Genomic DNA, 22,037 nt, shown 5'->3' on the forward strand with positions numbered 1-22,037 from the left:
CGATAAGTCAATTCAATTCAATTCAATTCAATTCAATTTTATTTATATAGCGCCAAATCACAACAAACTGTCGCGTCAAGGCGCTTTGTGGCGACAGTTTGTTGTGATTTGGTCAATGCAATAGTGTCCATCCTTTGTGGTATTCTTCATAATGTTCATGAATTTAATGTCCTCTCTTGACATCTCCAGCTGGTTTTCTGACGGCTTCTCATTAAAATCATGATTGTACTGCTGGATTAACATGTATTCCAAGTATTCAGCAATTATGTGGTTCACTGTTACAACAGTGCAGCCTGTTTGGATAGAATTAACTTCAGAGTCTCCAGTGCGAAGAGGTCCATTTATTACCCAGCTGACTCTTGTTCTCACTGCACAGGGTCCATTACTTTGGCTATTGATTTGCTTCCATAGCTCCTGCACTTTGGGAGTGTGGTGGCGGGGTGTGGTTTGGGCATGGCTGCAGGGTAGAGGTGGGGCAGTGAATTCAGGGAGGCATGTCAGGGGAGAACAGGAGCGCAGCTGCCTGACATGGATGCTGATTATGTGTGTCCTGTGTTCCTATGCAATAGCTGGCAAATGGAGAGGAGCAGAGAGCTGAGATAAAGCCTGCCGCAAAAACAGCCAAGTCTATGTATACTGAGGAATAAAATGATCTTTGTGCGAAAGCCAGAGTGCTGTGTGTGTGCGGGACAGAACAGAGGCATTCGTGCGACAGGGAGCATCTGTCCCGATGAGCAAATCCACACCTGCATAGTCATACAATGTAACTCTGCTCGGATAGGGCAATTAAACAACCTCCTCTTGAAGTGGAATGTTTCCTTTCAACACTGGCATCGTGGTTTGTATCAGAACAGAAAGCAGTTCATTGAAGTCATTGTTATCAAACCCCGTCTCTTTCAATCCAGGTATAATAGGGTTAATAGGGTTTTACCCTTTAATTTAATCTTTGCCCCATTGGCCTTAACAGAATGTTGCTTGGTTTGCCTGTTATTCCCAATCTTTTTGCCAAGCTAGCAGTGCAGAATGTACCTGAACTCCCAGGGTCCAGAAAGGCATAAGTATGCCCTGTCCTTTTACTCTTCTGGCTTTTCACCTTCACAGCAACAATGGAAAAGACAGCATTAACCTCCTCGCCAGCCTCTATATGGCTGCATGTTTGCTAATGTTCCGGTAAAGCCGAGGTGCTCACAGTTCCATTTGTCTCCTTGAGGGATGCTGTTATATCCTCCCTTTCAACATGCAGGACAGATGGGTGCTTCTGGTGAGACACTTGACTGTCCAAACGATTCCTGCAGTCTTTGTGTGTTCAATCTTGAAGCAGCCACCCAGGACCTCTACAGGCAGTGCTGTAGGAGGAAGGCCCAGTGGATCCTCTCTGATCCCAGCCACCCCAACCCTTCACTCTTCATGCTCCTTCTGTCAGGCAGGTGGTGCAGGAGCAGCCAGACCCTCAGGAGCAGATTCAGGGACAGATTCTACCCACAAGCCATCAGAATACTGAACTGCTGAAATAATACTGGACATTTGCACACAGTAGTTTACATATACATGACATTTTGCACAATCATTGTACACATTGTACATGTACACTCATCCACCCATCCATCCATTTTCTTCCGCTAATCCGGGGCCAGGTCACGGGGGCAGCAGACTAAGCAGAGAGGTCAGTCTCTTGTCTCGTCTCCTCGTCACCGCCGCCACTGGGAGCGTGGTCGGTCTCCTGTCTTGTCTCGCCACCACTTCTGGGAGCTCGGTCAGTATCCAGTCTCGTCTCCTCGTCGCTGCCACCTCTGGTAGCGTGGTCGGTCTCTTGTCTTGTCTTGCCACCACTTCTGGGAGCTCGGTCGGTCTCCAGTCTTGTCTCCTCGCCGCCGCCACTGCTGGGAGCGTGGTTAGTCTCCTGTCTTGTCTCGCCACCACCTCTGGGATCGCGGTTGGTCTTCTGTCTCGTCTCGCCACCACCTCTGAGAGCTTGGTCGGTCTCCAGTCTCGTCTCACTGCTGCTACTGGGAGCACGGTCAGCTTCCTGTCTTGTCTCGCCTCCGCCGCTGGGAGTGTGCTCAGGCTCCAGTCTCATCTCCTCATCGCTGCTGCTACTGGGAGTGCGGTTGGCCTCCAGTCTCGTCACCCCGCCGCAGCTGGGAGTGAAGTCAGCCTCCTGCCTCGTCTCCTCGTCACCCCGCCTCTGGGAGCTCGGTCGGTCCCCAGTAGGGTCTCCTCGTCGCCACTGCTGGGAGTGCAGTTGGCCTCCAGTCCCCTTGTCACCACTACTGCATGAAGCATGGTCGACCTCCCGTCTCGTCTCCCCACCGCCACTTGGAAAGCGATCGGCCTCCTGTCTCGTTGCCACTACTGCTGGGAGCATGGTCGGTCTCCTGTGTCGTCTCACCACCACCTCTGGGAGCTCGGTCGGTCTCCTGTCTTGTCTCCTCATTGCTACGACTGCCGCTTGGAGTGCAGTTGTCCTCACCCAGTCGTTTTGACTGTTGGGTTTTCTCTGTATTATTGTAGGGTCTTTACCCACAATACAAAGCGCCTTGAGGCGACAGTTTGTTGTGATTTGGCGCTATATAAATAAAATTGAATTGAATTGAATTGAATTGAATTGAATGTCCCGTCTCACACCACCTCTGGGAGCTCGGTCGGTCTTCGGTCTCGTCGCCTCATTGCCGCCACTGCTGGGAGCGCGGTCGGTCTCCTGTCTCCTCTTGCCACCACCTCTGGGAGCGTAGTCGGTCTCCTGTCTAGTCTTCTCATTGCCGCCGCCGCTGGGAGCATGGTTGGTCTCCTGTCTTTTCTCACCACCACCAAAACGTTGCCCCTTTGCCTGTGATGTGGATGAGGTCCTCTGGCCAGTATTGTGTTTTTATCTGCATTCATCACTGTCATATCACTCTGACTATGGCAGTGTTTCACTGTTCACACTTGGAATAACCATCTCCTGTTGACTACATGTCCTGGATGCTGTGTCTTAAAGTATTTGATGTGGTGTGTAACAGATGGTCTCTGTGAATTGATTTATTACTTACTGTGTGTGATCTGTCCACACTGTTTTGTTTTCCACAAAGTTAATTTAACACCGAATGTGTCCCATGTGACACGACATACTTCAAAAGTGCCGCCGTTCGCGGACTTCCGGCAACAAATACTCTAATACCCCTATATGGCTGTGACGCGCAATTTCTAGGCTTTCAGGAACCGTTTGCATTTTTTCGATAGGACAAACGGTTGCGGAGTTACGGTAATACGCCAGCTGATCAACGTTCCTTTGATCAGCCGACTCTGAGCTGATACGCCACGTCTCAATCAGCTGTTCGCCGCTATTGAGGGCAAGAAACGGGCACTTCAGCAGCGATCGCCCGGCGTTAAAGGGTTAACTGCTTTTTGCAGTGATTATTTGATTTTGACAGGGAAATCTGGGATTTTGATAAATTAGCTTGAGTTTTTGGATTTCGGATTAAGGTTTTGGGAAAATAGGTGGTGGACTCAGAAAATGTCTGTTAGCAATTCAGAAATACTGTATTACAATTTGTTAATGTTCAAATTTTATAGCAGATTTCTCTACATGTAGGACAGAGAAATTCCTGTCTCTCTCATACAAAAAGTGGATGATATATTTTGAATATATATTTTAAATTTGAATATTTCATGTTTAACCCTTTATTTACCACGGACGAACAGTCTCGTAATTACAGTCATTCAAAGTGCATTTGATCAGATGTCTCAGCAGTGATACACTTGGTGTTAACCAGCTATTTACGGCAGGTAACAGGTGTAACAGGGGCGATCGCTGCTGTTAAAGGGTTAAACTATTAACAAGTGTTTTTCCTAAGCAAGCACACTTTTGCTGTCACAGCATTCATAGTCACCTGTCAGTCTCCTTCTGTCCTTTGAAAGTGTTACAATTAATTAGACATTAAGGTTGCTTTCACTTATTGTGGGTTTACTAACAACATAATGAAGAAAACCTGGTAGGTTGCACATAATCTGTTTTGAAATATTTATTCAATTCCATTAAAATGCAACAATAAATTTGTTAGTTACACTGTAAAAACGAATTTGTTGACTCAACTTGACTTAGTAAAGTAAACTTGTTGCTTTGACTCAGTTAAGTTTTGAAAATGTAAAGCTTCAAGTAAACTACACTTAAATAAATGAGTTGATCCAACATGCAGTTTGTTGACTTTATATAAAAAGTTAAGTAATTTGGATTAAAAATGATTAGTTAGTTGAACTAAAAGCATGTAATCTGAACTCGATAAACTGAGTTCAGATTACATGCTTTTAGTTCAACTAACTAATCATTTGTAATCCAAATTAATTTATATGAAAAGTTAAGTCAACAAACAGCATGTTGGATCAACCCATTTATTTCAGTGTCGTTCACTTGAAGCTTTACATTTTCAAAACTTAACTGAGTCAAAGCAACAAGTTTACTTGACTGAGTCAAGTTGAGTCAACAAATTCGTTTTTACAGTTTAAGTTTTGGAAAAGCTTATTTCAATGAGAAAACTAATACCTACAAAGCTACTATAATTCAACAATGAACAAATCCATCTTAAACATAATCATAATGCACACAAAAATATCTCAAGATGTATTACAGTCAAGAATTTTATTGCATTAATGTCAACAAGAGACTTGTTCAAAATTCTTAAATTCAAGTGTCTCAAAGACAGTTATTCCTGAGAGCACACAGAATATAAAATAAACTGCAGTATGTAGTAGCAGTAGATTTATAAAGCTCTTCAGTGATGTTGGCACCAAAGGACAACATCACGAGTACAGTAACTTTACGACAAGTGCAGAAACATCTTCCCATCCCTGAGCAATTTATTCTTCAGAGTGGACTCCTGCAGTACACAAGTCAAAAGTCACTCCCATAAAAAGGTGCTGGATTACCTCAAAAGTGTACTTCAAGTCTTTTGGACATTCAAGGTTCAGAATGTTCAGCAGTCCCATCAGGTTCACAAAAGCATTGGGGGCATCACGCAGGTGACGGATGACGAGTTTTTCCTCAATTACAATGTCGACATCTTTGTAGGAAGCTGGAAGAGGTTCCCGCTCATCTTCAACCAATAAAATATTCCAGTGATCATTCCCTTGATGTCGTCTTCAGGATCTGTAGGTTTCATGAAAAACAAAACAAAGGTGTCAGTGCTTATGTAATCCTTTGTCATATCATTCAGCATCCAGGGGGCACAAGTGTTACCCTGCTCACTGTGAACTAGTTTTGTTTTGTGTCTGATTTTAAATGATAAACTCTTACCTCACACATCTTCAGGAATGCAGGATTCTTCCTCATGTACCCTGGTAGGTCCTGCAATGCTGCTGCCCAACTGCCTTTGATTCAATGCCTGCCAAAAGAGCATACAGCTGCCATCAGAATTAAATGAGCCCATCAGTCCACAAGTGATTTCAAGTACACATTTTGGTTCCACACTGTGATGCTTGAACTTTACAAGACAATATTTATTTAATAAAAAATATTTTTATATACAAACTAATAATAAATGTAAAAGAAAAAATAAATCAAGGAAGCATTACATGATTAACACAAGTAGATGAGAGAAGGGACTTGGCAACATTAAATTTACCTTTTTAGTATTTAGGTTCACCCGCTCTCCTAATTCCCATCCGCTTCACTCCTTTCACTTCCATCTTTCCTCCTCCTGTCTTATCCCTATTGATACATTCTCCTTCTTTCAGCTGCTTCGTTTAGTGGTCACCACAGTGGATCATCTGCCTCCATGCCACCCTATCCCGAGCATCCTCGTCTGCCATGCCAACCCTCTGCATGTCCTCATTCCATGAGTCTTCTGAGGTCTTCCTCCTGCCTTGCAGCTCCATCTTCAGCTTCCTTTGTCCAGTATATCCACTATCCTTTCTCTGCATATGTCCAAACCATCTCAGCCTTGCCTCTCTAATCTGCTCAGTTTAAGCAGTTTGGAGACTAAGTTGTTTCCCTCTGATGTCACTATTTCTGATCCTCTACATCCTGGTCACTCCCAATGGAGAGCTGAACATTTTCAACTCTGCCTCCTGTCTTTTTGCCAGAACCACTGTCTCCAAACCACATATCACAGCAGGTCTCACTACCATCTTGTAAACCTCCCCCTTCACTCTTCTACTGGCTTTCTACTGTTGCGCTCATTTTCTGCATGAAACCATCCTGCTGCTCACTGACCGTCACCTCTCTTCTACAACTCTTTCCCATACCTTCATGGTATGGCTCTTCAGCTTTATCTGTAGCTGCTACAGCTCTGCATAAGACAACCCCAGCTGATGCTGTATAGAATTCTCATTCTTGCTGATCTACATGTATGATTTGGCAAAGATTTTACACCAGATATTCTTCCTGATGCAATCCTCCCCATTTATCTGGGCTTGTGACAAACACTGAGTATACTGGCAAGTCTGTAGTCTCAAGTCTCTATTGCACTGAAACAATTTCAAAGTAAAGAAATGTACTCACATCCTTGTGAAGACGTTCCAGTATGGATGTAATTTCTTTAACCCCCTCATTTGACCCGAACCACTGAATAGACGGCTGTCCAGATGCTCATAGAATGAACTGAGGTCCATCAGCCTTGTGAATTACATGAGGACCTATATGAAGAGGTGACATTACATAATTTTAGTACAATATTTTCATTTTAGTCCATGTTAGGTGACATTACAGCAAGATGTCTAGAAAACATTCAAAAAATGCATAATTACCAAATAGTCCTCACCCAGTCAAAGTACTCTAAATACAACACTTGCAAGACCACCTCATTGACTGCACTGCACAGCCTGCATTGAAGCATAAAATCATTTTTTACTAAGAAGAAAAAAAAACTGTTTTCCAGGTTTTAATGTATTTAGATATGGAGACACTTCAGTTTATTAGAAACTACACTGAATGACAAGTGATAACACTGCAAAAACAGAAAAAAAATAATAATTTAAGTGAACTGATTTTAATGATGATTTAACTGTAGTAAAATTAATATGAATGAATAGAAAAATCAAATACATTAACATTTAGCAATACCTTTTGCTTCTGTGTGTTGACTGCAGCTTGGCTTCTAAAAAAGAGAAAGAGATGATCAAACAATCTGTAACACTGTAACACTTTGATAACTTAATACACAAACTTTAGCTAATGTATTATTTTTTTACATTGAAACAATTCAATAATTAGCACCTTCTTTGAACCAGTAATTAGTGCTGCCATAATTTGATTTTTATAAATTATACTGTCAGAGCTGATTGTCATGCCTTATGAAATATGATACAATGATGTGTGTATTTTATTATATATACTATATAACATATAGTTTGTGTCACAAAATGACTTAATGAGAAACAAAGTAATTACATTATTAATATTAGTACTCCTATTTAATATCAATAATAATATCATTTATGAAAAGTAAAACTATCAATTCACCAATTATTAACCGTGGTTATATACAGTGTCACCCAATTTCTGTATCTCACAGAACTGAATTTAAGTTTCAAAGCCATGATGGAGAAAACCAAACTCCTCCTCCTGCCGCTGACAGCAGACAGGAGGAGAGGACGTTAAGATGATGATGATGATGATGGTGGGCCCATTCTAAAAGACATGCAGCAACCTTTACAGCATGCACACTAATATAATTTTAACATAACATTACAGAACTTCAGTCATCAGTACAGACAGGCGTGTGCATGTGCGCGCGTTCTCGTCAAATCACCGACAGCCGTTTTTGTTTGTTCAGTGCAAAATGCAGAAACCCTTTCTGCAGAGGGAGGTGGAGCTGCAACGGTTTGTGCATGCATCCGAGACAGCTAAATATCAAGAAGGGAAAAATTTAGAATAAAGACTATATCCGCTCACCAAAACTAACCGCAGATTTAATCAAATCTGACGTTAGGTCAACAGGTTTTGCAAGCTAGCTAACCAGCGAGCAAACTTGTACTGCCAATAGCAACAACGAACTAAACATGAAATATGAATTAAAAGTTGTGGTGACTGACTGAGGCAGAGTATGGATGTTTAATGCTTCGGAATAAAAAAGCTAGAAATACTTACTTGATAATAACGTACAGTCCACTTCTTAACCAACATGGCTGCCAGGTTCTTCGCTAAATTTCAAATGTGACCCGCGACTGTGAGCATCATGTGACCATGACGTCATATTAAGGGCGCATGCGTATTACATAAAATACGAATCCTAACGCGATTTCTTTAGTTAACTGAACGGATGATTTTGAGTTTTTAAGTATTTTTTCAAGTTGAAGTTGTTGTAACTCATCTTCGTTAGTTGTAATGGGCACTGAGTTCACTCAGCATAAATACATGAGTCCAGCTGACTAAAACCCCAAATCCCTTTTTACAGTGTAGCATACAATTAAAAAAGTTATAATAATACAATCATAAAACAAATGAACAACAGCAGCAGCTCTGACTGTGGTAATACAAGCTTAATAAATATCAAGAAGGCACATAAGGCTTCCTGTTAACATTGGTCCTTGAGTATTTTAATTTTATAAACAAATGTTTAACTCAGTTTGGTGTAAAAATTATTCTAGAGCAATACATTTATTTTCTGGTCATTAGTGAGAAATGGAGCTCTGTCTCACTATATTGACATATTTCAATTGCCCGCTGAGCACTTCTGGTAACTAGCTGAAGTCTACATGAACCATGTGACGATCCCACTGTCTGAATCCCTGCTGACGTGACTCTCCATTCGAGGCTTCTGGTCACAGTACACCAGCCACAGATAGCAGTCACATGGTCAAGGCCACGTTTGCCAGTTCTTGCAAAAGGATGAACTCATTACAACTGTTGGGATGGTGCTCTCTTGTTGTCATAATAGGCCATGGGATTAGAAAATTCCCATAAACCTTTGTTGTTTCTACAGGGCACCCCTCAGGAACTGCCTGACAATAAAATTAAAACCTCTTTTAAGAAGTCTGTTCCAATGAGTACCTATTTGGTATGTTTTGCTGTGCACCAATTTGACTACGTGGAGAGAACTTCAGCCAGAGGAATTCCTGTGAGTTTACAATTACCTGTCACTATCACAAACAGTTTTGTCAAAATTTGAAATTCATTCATACTGCTTGGTAGGGCTGGGCGATATGGACCAAAAATGATATCTTGATATTTTTTACCTGAATGACGATATACGATATATATCTCGATATTTTTCTTCCCAAAGGTATAAACAAAAAGGCACTTCTGAGTCAAAGCTACATGTCCCAGATATCACACAGGCACTTTTATTAACATTCAGCTGTAGATGTTCATGAGAAACTGCTCAAAAATCAACTATTGATATATTTAAATAACAATGCTCCTCAAATAAATTAATGTTTTTTTTCCTTCATAACAAAACCCAGTTCCACTATTAAGGTCATGTGACTTACATACAAACCAACTTCCTCTTGGGGGTCTGGGCGATGCCATAGCGTACGAAGGGACACAGTATGAAGGCTGTGTGTACACAAAACACGGCCACAGCGGAGGATTTTGGGTTTCAAAACCTTTCCAAAAGTCGCCAACATCACTGAAAAAGTTGCTAAATTTGTCGCTAGTCGCTTTTTGGGAAAAAAAAGTCACCAGGGGCGTCTAAAAAGCTGCTAAATCTAGTTGGCAACACTGCCATGCTGTCACTTCCTGCATGATTTACAGGAGGAGCAGTGATGGAGAGAGGCAAGCAGTGTGAAGTTGTGCAGAGGCAAAGTGGGAGAAGAGAAAGGTGAATTGGTCGATCTACAAGTATGATTGTAACGCGACATAGACGATATCATTATGAATGATATTGTCTCATCTTATATCACGTATGAAAATATATTGATATTTATTAAAAACTCGATATATCGCCCAGCCCTACTGTTTGGATTTATACTGTCAAACATATAAATCACACTTGTGTTATTTATTCCTTTGCAGCTGAAGATCTGGGCCCAGCCAAGTCAAATACAAACTGCTGAGTATGCTGCAAACGTAACCAAGGTCATTTTTGACTACTTTGAGGAATATTTTAACATGAACTATTCCATCACAAAATTGGGTAGGTGACTAGACCACTAACCAACCATGCTCTCTCTCTCTATCAATCAAAATAATACATAAAAAAATTAAAATTCCTCATTTGTCCTCCAAGCTTGGGTCCTCTACCAGAGGCCTGGTAGCTTGAGGTTTCTGCGCAGTATTTTAGCTGTTCCCAGGACTGCACTCTTCTGGACAGAGATCTCAGACATCATTCCTGGAACCATTCCTCTTCCAGCTTTGGGGGTTACAGCTCTTAACACTCCCATTTCTGTAACTCACTGCTTTCTGGTTTCCCCCTCAAACTCCTCCATAAACTTCAAATTGTCCAGAATTCCACTGCCCGCATCATTACCCGAACCTCTTTTCACTCAACACATCACCCCATCCTTCAGGAACTTCACTGGCTCCCTATAAACCATCGTATTGAATAAAAGATTCTCCTACTCACCCACAAATCTCCTCATAACCCTGCACTCCCATATATCGCTGCTCTTATTCATTTTTACACTGCCTTATGTACACTTCGTTCCTCTTCTTCCATGCTTCTCACCACACCTCCTGTCCGTCTTTCTATAATGGTCTACAGCCTTCTGTTACACAGCCGCTCATGTTTGGAACTCACTCCCACAGTCCTTGAAGGGCATCAATAGTCTATCCCTCCTTAAATCCGATCTAAAAACTCACCTGTTTAAACAAGCATTCTGAATCTAATTACAGTGTTTACCAGGAATTTCATTTACTTGGTTTAACAAATTGTTTTTATTATTCCTGTGCTGCTGCATATTTTGTACTTGTTTTATTTTGTTTTATTGCTCTCATGTTACTCTTTGATTCTGTAAGGTAACCTTGAGTGTCTTGAAAGGCACTCACAAATAAAATGCATTATTATTACGGGTGGGACTCGATTAAAAAAATTTATCTAATTAATTAGGAGCTTTGTAATTAATTAATCGAAATGAATCACATTTTAATCACATTTAAATATTTAACATGAGAAATATTAATTTAAGTTTGGTTGATGAATGAATCAATATATCTGCAACAACCCATTTGCAGACTCTGGTTTGGTGGCGCTGTCACTTGGTGTTGGCTCTCACTGCGGTATTGTATCACTTCCTGTTCCTATTTCGGAGCACAGTATTTTGCAGTCTGTTAGCTGTTAAATCTGTATAACTCGATTTATCTGGATAATAACATATTTTAGTGTAATCTTCACCTATTTTATCTAGCATACTCTTTGCTGAATCCCCTGTATTTTTTTTTTTTTTTGCCTGTCATGTCTGGCAGATCTTGCAAACAGAACTGTGATCTGAATGCATTGTTGTGCCAAACATATTTGCTATTTCAAGATGAGCTCTATAGGTTCTCTATAGGCTCCTATTGTTACTGTGTAACCCTTTATTTTATTTGAATTATTTTTAACATGCTATTTATCAAATTGTGCCAGAAATGACAGGCTTAAGAAATAGAAAAGAGAAGAGAAAGAAAAGAGAAAGGGAAAGAGGAAGAAGAAGAAAGGGGAAAAAAGGAGAGAAAATAGAAAAAAGAAACAGGAAAGAGTGCAAGTAAGTAAACCAAATAGTTAGCCACTTGTTAAACTTAAGATATTGACAATATCTGCAAAATTAAAGATTGTGTGGGGAAAAAAAATAAATAAATAAATAAAAATAAAAGAAGAATAGTTATACAAACCAACCATTTTGTGTCATTATGTGGGTATATGTGTTTGTGTCATGAAATGTACTTACCAATGAAGGCAGAAAGCCGCAGCCCCGCCCATCAGAACCCAGAGGCAGGCAAAGAGAATCCCAGGAAGCCCAGGCCACCAGCAGCCCATCAAGACCTACGAAGACCCGGGGCCACTCATTCCAAAGACAACCGTACACCCCTCCCAGCAGACGGAGGACGGAGGTCTCAGATGGAGTCCCAGCAGCCAAGGAGCAAGGGCACCAGAGCATCCGAGGCAACGAGAAGCCAGCCCCCCCCCAGCGGCCAGCCCCCCGCACGGCCGGCAGCAGGGCCCCAGGGCCCCCGGCACCCGAGGGCCGCCCGAGCCCCCACAGGGCTCCCCCCCCCCACGCAGAAGAAGCCAATGCACCCCCGCGCCGCAGCCCCCAGGGGAGCAGGTCACCACCCACATCAGAACATCCGGCCCCACCCAGGAACCAGGAGGTACCCACACCCCAGGGGGGCAGGGGGGGAGAGGCAACCAGCAAGGAGCGGTCAGGAGGCAAGCCACCGGCCCAGACCCAGGTCCAGCCAAACATACAACCACACGCACACCGGCAAGCACACCCGTGTACACATTTATGCACAAACACACTCTCCCACACACGTATAAACATAGATACACCATATTCACTCGCCCACCTATACTCACGAAGACTGTGACAAATACAAAGACACACATTCATCCATAGCTACCCACTCTCTGAAGATGGGAGCGGAAACCACCCCAGGGCCAACAGTGACCCCAAGATGCCGCCAGCCCGGTCCCCAAGGAACCACCCGACCCCGACCGAGGCATAAGAAATCGGGGTGTGAGATGGCCCATTCAACTTATAAGTGTATGTGTTTATGGTGTGAATGAATGGTAAATGGTAATGGTAAATGGACTAGTTCTTATATAGCGCTTTTCTACTCAGTCAGAGCACTCAAAGCGCTTATACACCCTGTTTGCATTCACCCATGCACTCCTATTCATACAAGCACTTCCATTTTTCCGAAGCTAAGTGCTTTTAATTACCTAACATTCACACGCATTCATACTCCGACAGAACGGTCGGAGAGCAACTTGGGGTTAAGTATCTTGCCCAAGGATACATTGGCATGTAGCCTGGAGTAGCCAGGATTCGAACCGCTGACCTTCCGATCAGTAGGTGACCTGCTCTACCTACTGAGCTACATCCACCCCAATGAATGAGGTGTATAGGGTGCAGTTAAAATTGAGGGGGCAGTTGTGCCACAAGCACCAACTGCTGAACGTCAGTGCTCGCCCACACTGCCCCCCCAAAAACCCTCCATGTCTAAAATGCAAATAAAATTTGGGGACAGACAGAAATGAGGATCTGAATGGGGCCACCTCAGCGGCCGCCCCTCATCAACCTCTGTGTAACATGCCTGCCCCAAAGGTCCTATATGTATCGTGTAGTATGTGTGCATGTGTTCTGAATTATAATGTCTATAGTGCAATTAAAAAGGAGATGCAAGTGGCCGCGTGACTCTGCACGCAGCCTCTCAACCCTACACCCTACATGTGTGTGTGTGCGTGTGTGTGTGTGTGTGTGTGTGTGGGGGGGGGGGGGGGGGGGGGGTAAGACCAGGAAGGTGGAAAAAAAAAAAACCCCACCCAACCTGGAAGAAGAGAGCCCGCAGTCCACTGGCTCAGTAGGCACCCCGACCTCCCACACCCCAGCACAGGGCAGGGAGGGGTGAGCCCGGGGCCGTGGTGACAGCATCCCAGAGCACTGCAGCACCTGAGACTGGTGCCACCGCCCCCATCATAGAGGGTAGCCCACTCTCACTAGACGCCCATTCACTAAACAATAGACACAAACAAGCGACAGGACATGCTGGCCTGAGTTGGAAATACGGTGCCCCGTCCCCACCAACCACCCCACCGCCGTCCCCACCCCCCACCCCACCCCCCGGCAGCGCAGGCACCCCAGGGCCCCAAAAGCGCAGACCGGACGTCCCAACGCAGGTTAGGTCAACCCACCCCACCCGGTGGCGCGCCTGGGACAGCAGAGACCCCCCAGCGCCCGGGGGGACCCACCGGGAGCCGGCACGGCCCCAGGTCCGGGGCCCCAGGGCCCAGCCCCCAAGCCACCCAGGGAAGACCAGCCAACCGACCGGGGGCCGGCACCCATCACCCCAAACACCCCGGACCACACCCCAGGACCGCAAGGCAGCACCATCCAAGCCCCCACCACCATCAACTAGAACAGGCACACAGACATCACCAGAAGGTCGCCCCAGGACTCCAGTCTCAGGAGGCTACCAGCTACACAGGCCCCCAGAGCTCCCACCCAACCGCCTACAAAGCACCTCAGGGGCAGAACCAACAGCCAACCACCCCCACTAAGTAATGGAGCTGATCAGTGGGAACCAAAGAGAGTCAAATTCCTCCAATTGATCTTTAGATGAAGCAGACATTCTCTCTAAACTAACATAATCTATTATTAAATTTCTGTACTGAGTAATACATAGTTTATTTTTTGACTTCCAATTCATAAGGATAGTTTTCTTAGCGATGAACAAGGCGGTGAGAACTATGTGTGACATATTTGACTCCATCACTAATTCACTGATGTCACCTAAGATGCATAGTCTGGGGGAAGTTGGGACGCGACAGCTAAACCATGTGGATAGGTCTTTACATATCCTCTGCCAAAATCTCTGAACAGGTACACAAGAGCATGTAGATAATTCTCCTCTGAATTGCTTGTACAGTGGGTGCATATGGTTGAATGTGTAAGGCCCATTTGGAACATCCTTTGTCCAGTATAGTGTGTTCTATGGAGAATTTTATATTGTAAAAGTTGTACTTGGGGTCTTTTAGTCATTTTGAAGATATTTAAACATATTTCTGTCCATAAATTTTGATCTAGGTTAACAGAAAGATCACGCTCCCATTTTGCAATTGGGAGGGAAACTGAATCATCAGTTTTTAGTAATAATTTATATAATTTTGACAACAATTTTGGGGTATAGAGGTTAAGAAATTCTGTTACCCATGTAGGTATTTCTAGATTCAACTGATTAAGGTTAAATCTTCCCTGTAAAATGGACTTAAGTTGTTGATATTCCAGAAATCTACCGTTGCCAATTCTATATTTTGACATAAGTTCTTGGAATGTAATAGGGTTTCCATCTTGGATAATATGTTCTAAATTATTTACACTCTTATCACGCCATAATGGAAAATTCAGCATTTTCTTTTTCTGACAAATATCTGGATTGTTCCAAATGGGTGTTAGTTTACAGGGGATAAGTGAAGATTTAGTTATTTTCAAAAATTCCCACCAAGCTGTCAGAGAAGTATTTATACTAAGGCTTTTATAGCAGTTATGATGTTTAATACTAGGGCTAATGAAAGGTAGATTCGAGATTTTTATTTTTCCACAAAACTCCTGTTCTAGATCCAGCCATGGGTTGTCTAATGAATTGGATTTGATCCACTTTGAAATATACTGCAACCTATTGCTTAAGAAATAGTAATAAAAGTTTGGTAATTCCAGACCGCCACTGTGTTTTGGCTTTTGTAAAGTTTTTAAGCTTATTCTTGATGGTTTGTTTTTCCATAAAAATTTTGAGATGTTTGAATCTAGTGACTTGAACCAAGGAATAGAAGGTTTATTAGGGATCAGTGAAAATAGATAATTAATTTTTGGTAAGACCATCATTTTAATGGCAGCAACTCTCCCCATGAGTGATATAGGTAAACTATTCCAACGTGTGAGATCATCCTCTATTGTTTTTAATAAGGGGATATGATTTAATCGTACCAAGTCTGAGAGCCTGGCGGAAAAATTTATGCCTAAATATCTAATATTTCCTGACTTTAGTGGGGCCCTAGGGGTTCTATGGAAATTACAATTCAGAGGCAAAACTGTTGATTTACTCCAATTGATAGAGTAATCAGATATAGATGAGAACTTATCTATCAGTGTGATAGTCTTCAAAAGAGAGCCTTGTGAATTCCCAAGGAAAAGTAATACATCATCAGCATAAAGGCTAATTTTATGGTTCATATTTTCAGTTTGAATCCCTTTAATATTTGCATTTTGACGGATTGCTGCTGCTAGTGGCTCAATGAAAATTACAAAAAGAGAGGGAGAGAGTGGGCAGCCCTGCCTAGTGCCCCTCTGCAGACTGAAGCTTTGGGAAATGAGATCATTTGTCCTAACACGTGCATTTGGGGAGCTGTGTAGTGTTCTGATCCAGTTTATAAAGGATGAACCGAATCCAAATTTTTGTAGAACTGCTAGTAAGAATTTCCAATTTACCCGATCAAATGCCTTTTCTGCATCTAAAGACACGACTGTCGTCTCTAATTTGTTAATAGAACAATAGTCTATTATATTTATCAGTCGATGTGTATTATTGGCTGAGTGCCGACCCTTGATAAAACCTGTTTGATCTGGATGTACAATAAATGGAGTAATACTTTCTAATCTTTTGGCAAGGGCTTTGCAAATTATTTTAAGATCTACATTAATGAGAGAGATTGGCCTGTAGCTGGATGGGAGTGTGGGGTCTTTGCCTGGTTTAAGAAGCAGGCTAATGTTAGCAGAGTTTAGGGTTGGAGATAAGATGTGATCACTCTGAATCTGATTTACCATTCTGAAAAAAATGGGAGCTAGCTCTGACCAAAATTCTTTATAAAACTCGGCTGGAAAACCATCTGGACCTGGGGCTTTATTATTTGGGAGGTGCTGTACTGCTTCACTAAGTTCAGATAATGAAAGAGGTAAATCCAGAGCTGCAGCTTGATCGTCATCTAGTTTTGGTAGAATTATATTGTTAAGAAATTCTTCCATTTCAGTATCAGATGGGTTAATCTGTGGTGAGTATAAAGCTTCATAAAAGTCTTTAAAAGAGTTATTTATTTGTTGTGGGTCATGAGTAATGTTACCAGTTGAATCTTTAATAGAAAAAATAGCTGTTTTTTCTTTATTTAGTTTTAATTGGTTGGCCAGGAATTTTCCAGATTTGTTTCCATGCTCGAAGTTTTCCAAACGCAGCCTCTGCAACATAAATTGTGTCCTTTTATCAGTTATTTCATTTAACTCCAGTTTCAGTTTCCTCAGGTTGTTAATTATATGGTCTTGTGGTGAAGCAGCATATGCAGTTTCTAAAGATTTAATTTTCTGTTCTAATTCTAACACAAGTGTTTTTTCTTTATTTTTCATATGCGAGCAGTAAGATGCAGTAATGTATTCACATTATGGACTTTATTTGTTTTTAGAAATTCGCTAGCTTAGCTCAGCTAGTAGCTTAGCTCTTAGCCGACTCACTAGCAGCATGTAGCTCTGGAGGCCAGGCTTTCTGAATTGGAGACTCGGCTCCGCACCCTGGAAAATCCTATATCTAGCCAGGCCCCTGTAGCGGTTGCGGACCATGGTAGCTTAGCCGCCATTAGCCCCCCCCAACAGATCCCAAGCAGCAGGGAAAACAGGCCGGCTGGGTGACTGTGAGGAGGAAGCGTAGTCCTAAGCAGAAGCCCCGGGTACACCACCAACCTGTTCACGTCTCTAACCGTTTTTCTCCACTCGGCGACACACCCGCCGAGGAACAAACTCTGGTTATTGGTGACTCTGTTTTGAGAAACGTGAAGCTAGAGACACCAGCGACCATAGTCAAATGTCTTCCAGGGGCCAGAGCAGGCGACATTCATGGAAATTTGAAACTGCTGACTAAGGGTAATCGTAGATTTGGTAAGATCGTTATTCACATCGGCAGTAATGACACCCGGTTACGCCAATCGGAGGTCACTAAAATTAATATTGACTCGGTGTGTAACTTTGCAAAAACAATGTCGGACTCTGTAGTTTTCTCTGGGCCCCTCCCCAATCAGACCAGGAGCGACATGTTTAGCCGCATGTTCTCCTTGAATCGCTGGCTGTCTGAGTGGTGTCCAAAAAACAACGTGGGCTTCATAGATAATTGACAAAGTTTCTGGGGAAAACCTGGTCTTGTTAGGAGAGACGGCATCCATCCCACTTTGGATGGAGCAGCTCTCATTTCTAGAAATCTGGCCAAATTTATTAACCCTAAAACCTGACTACCCAGGGTTGAGACCAGGAAGCAGAGCTGCAGTCTTACACGCCTCTCTGCAGCTTCTCTCCTCCTGCCATCCCCCCAAAACCCCATCCCCACAGAGTCGGTGCCTGCTCCCAGACCACCAAAAAACAAAGCTAAAATCAGCAAAAAGCTATTTAAGCATAAAAATTCAAAAACAATAAATAATACAGCTTCATCAACTGCACCAAAGAATAAAACAATTAAATGTGGATTGTTAAACATTAGGTCTCTCTCTTCCAAGTCCCTATTAGTAAATGATTTAATAATTGATCAACGTATTGATTTATTCTGCCTTACAGAAACCTGGTTACAGCAGGATGAATATGTTAGTTTAAATGAATCAACACCCCCGAGTCACAGTAACTGTCAGAATGCTCGAAGCACAGGTCGAGGAGGAGGATTAGCTGCAATCTTCAATTCCAGCTTATTAATTAATCAGAGACCCAGACAAAGTTTTCATTCTTTTGAAAGCCTGACTCTTAGTCTTGTCCATCCTAATTGGGAAAATCAAAAACCTGTTTTATTTGTTATTATCTATCGTCCACCTGGTCCTTACTCAGAGTTTCTGTCTGATTTCTCAGACTTTTTATCTGATTTAGTGCTCAGTTCAGATAAAATAATTATAGTGGGTGATTTTAACATCCATGTAGATGCTGAGAATGAAAGCCTCAACACTGCATTTAATCTATTATTAGATTCAACTGGCTTCTCTCAAAATGTAAAGGAGCCCACCCACCACTTTAATCATACTCTGGATCTTGTCCTGACATATGGCATAGAAACTGAAGACTTAACAGTATTCCCTGAAAGCCCCCTCCTTGAAGAAAATAAGAACAACCCCAGGTTTGTTTTCAGCACTGTAGCCAGGCTGACAAAGAGTCAGAGCTCTGTAGAGCCGAGTATTCCTTTCACGTTAACTAGTAGTGACTTCATGGATTTCTTTACAAATAAAATTTTAGACATTAGAGAAAAAATTATTCATAACCATCTTAAAGATTTATCTTCATGTTCGGCTGCTTTCAGCACCGCTGGTATTTGTTTAGACTCTTTCGCTCCAATTGGTCTTACAGCCTCTGACAGTGGACTCATCTCTGTTCTTGTCCTGTTGGACCTCAGTGCAGCTTTTGATACTGTTGACCATAACATTTTATTACAGAGATTAGAGCATACTATAGGTATTAAAGGTACTGCACTGCAGTGGTTTGAATCATATTTATCTAATAGAGTCCAGTTTGTTCCTGTAAATGGGGAGTCTTCTTCAGACACTAAGGTTAATTATGGAGTTCCACAGGGTTCTGTGCTAGGACCAATTTTATTTACATTATACATGCTTCCCTTAGGCAGTATTATTAGAAAGCACTGCATCAATTTTCATTGTTATGCAGATGATACTCAGCTTTACCTATCAATGAAGCCAGATGACACACATCAATTAATTAAACTGCAGGAATGTCTTAAAGACATTAAGGCCTGGATGACCTCTAATTTCCTGCTTCTAAATTCAGATAAAACTGAAGTTCTTCTACTCGGCCCCACAAATCTTAGAAACATGGTGTCAAACCAGATACTTACTCTGGATGGCATTACTTTGGCCTCCAGTAACACTGTGAGAAATCTTGGAGTCATTTTTGACCAGGATATGTCCTTCAATGCACATATTAAACAAATATGTAGGACCGCTTTTTTGCATTTGTGCAATATTTCTAAAATAAGAAACATCCTTTCTCAGAGTGATGCTGAAAAGCTAATTCATGCATTTATTACTTCTAGGCTGGACTATTGTAATTCATTATTATCAGGCTGTCCTAAAAGCTCCCTGAAAAGCCTTCAGCTGATCCAAAATGCTGCAGCTAGAGTACTGACAGGGACTAGAAAGAGAGAGCAGATTTCTCCCATATTGGCTTCTCTTCATTGGCTCCCTGTTAAATCTAGAATAGAATTTAAAATCCTTCTCCTCACATACAAGGTCTTGAATAATCAGGCACCATCTTATCTCAAAGACCTCATAGTACCATATCACCCCAACAGAGCACTTCTCTCTCAGACTGCTGGCTTACTTGTGGTTCCTAGGATACTTAAGAGTAGAATGGGAGGCAGAGCCTTCAGCTTTCAGGCCCCTCTTCTGTGGAACCAGCTTCCAGCTTGGATTCAGGAGACAGACACCCTCTCTATTTTTAAGATTAGGCTTAAAACTTTCCTTTATGATCAAGCTTATAGTTAGAACTGGATCAGGTGACCCTGAACCATCCCTTAGTTATGCTGCTATAGGCCTAGGCTGCTGGGGGCCTTCACATAATGCACTGTTTCTTCTCATTCACCTTATTTAATTTGTTTATACTCCACTCTGCATTTAATCATTAATTGATATTAATCTCTGGCTCTCTTCCACAGCATGTCTTTTCTCTCACCTCAGCCCAATCAGTCACAGCAGATGACCCCCCCTCCCTGAGCCTGGTTCTGCTGGAGGTTTCTTCCTGTTAAAGGGAGTTTTTCCTTCCCACTGTCGCCAAGTGCTGCTCATAGGGGGTCGTTTTGACTGTTGGGTTTTCTCTGTATTATTGTAGGGCCTTTACCTTACAATACAAAGCGCCTTGAGGCGACTGTTTGTTGTGATTTGGCGCTATATAAATAAAATTGAATTGAATTAAATTGAATTTAATATACAGAAGCTTAAACTTCAAAATTTGTTTATTTTCCCACCAGTCTACTACACAGACCAATGAAGGGTGGAAGTGCTCCTGTGATGAGCAAACTCCTGAAATTAAAGTTAAGCATCATAACTGGATAGTTTTATTCAACATTAATGACTCACTTAATATAGTTGGAAATTAATCATTCTCTCAGCTGTATTCCTTGATATTGAAATGTGTTATGCTTGTTTTAACAGCTTATTTTGAATTAAAGACTTAAAATTAAACCACAAAAAGGAGAAAAAGTTCGTTCTCCGTTTAACCAGCTGCTTTTACACAGCTGTGCTTCACACTCACGGTTGCTAGGCGACATGAGCTACGCAGAGGTGAGGGCAGGTGACGCTGATATGAAGGCTAGCTGCTCACTTCCAGCCTTTGCGGTCTTCATGGGCTGCAAAGGACTCAAATTTTTGACATTGTGCGTCGATATAATCTGTATGCCTGGAACTCGTGCAATGAGAAATGTTCAGCGGTGCAAAGTGTGATTAAAAATCACAATTTTAATTTGTTATTTCTCTTGCAATTAATTAATCGAAATTAACACGTTAAAGTCCCACCCCTAATTATTATTATTATTATTATTATTACCACTGGGACCTCTTTGGACTTTTCATTCCACATCTATTCCAGTTGTTCCTTCAGGCCCTAGTGCTGGTGGGACTGCCACAATTGCAGTCTTCTGTTCCTTGTTAACCACTACTATGTCTGGTTAATTGTGAAGCAGCTGCTTATCTATGTGGAACTTGATGTCCCACAGGACCTTAGCCCTGTTGTCTTCAACCACCTTCATTGGTGTCTCCCATCAGGACTTGGAGACTTCTAATTCATATGTGGCACAGATGTTCCTGTACCCTATCCCAGCCACTTGGTTGTGCCTCTCACTGTATAGTGTCCCAGCTTGCATCTTACATCCTGCTACTATGTGCTGCATGGACTCTGGGCCACCTTTGCACAACCTAGGACTTGGGTCCTGTTAACTGTGGTATACTCCTTCCTCTATCTGATGCTTGGGCCTGTTCTCTTATTGCCATGATCAGAGCCTCTGTGTTGTCTTTTAGGCTAGCCTTTCCTAGTCATTGGTGGTCATTTCTTGATGTCAGACACTTCTATCTGTCAATGGTACATCACAATGCAGGGACTTGGCCTTCTGTGATAGTTTCTCCTCCTATTCCTCATAATCATCTGTCTTCAGCTGTCTGAGGCACTCTTGGACCAGCTCATCTCAGGGGACATCTTCCTGATTTATTTGTATTTCTTCCTGGATTTTGGTGCTGACACTGGATTTTGGTTATGAGGCTCACTAATCCTCACCCTCCCTCCTTCCATTGCTTGTAGAACAGTTGTAAGACTATCTACTACATAGTAGCCTGGATGTATGATGCAAGCTGGCACAGCATACACTGAGAGGCACAACCAAATGGCTGGGATAGTATACAGGAACATCTGTGCAACATATGGACTAGGACTCCCCAAATCCCAATGGGAGACACCACTAAAGATGACTGAGA

General features: G+C 42.3%; 1 protein-coding gene across 1 annotated transcript in view; it reads left to right on the top strand.

Moving 5' to 3' along the window:
• The window catches only part of enpep (glutamyl aminopeptidase), an 84,194-nt gene that overhangs the window by 19,529 nt on the left and 42,628 nt on the right, over positions 1–22,037 (top strand). The window contains exons 3-4 of the mRNA XM_030724999.1: positions 8,898–9,032; positions 9,932–10,052. Of these exons, the coding sequence (XP_030580859.1) occupies positions 8,898–9,032; positions 9,932–10,052 (256 nt within the window). The remainder of the gene's footprint in view (positions 1–8,897; positions 9,033–9,931; positions 10,053–22,037) is intronic.

This window comes from Archocentrus centrarchus, unplaced genomic scaffold (assembly GCF_007364275.1).
Source record: "Archocentrus centrarchus isolate MPI-CPG fArcCen1 unplaced genomic scaffold, fArcCen1 scaffold_44_ctg1, whole genome shotgun sequence".
Taxonomy (NCBI): domain Eukaryota; kingdom Metazoa; phylum Chordata; class Actinopteri; order Cichliformes; family Cichlidae; genus Archocentrus; species Archocentrus centrarchus.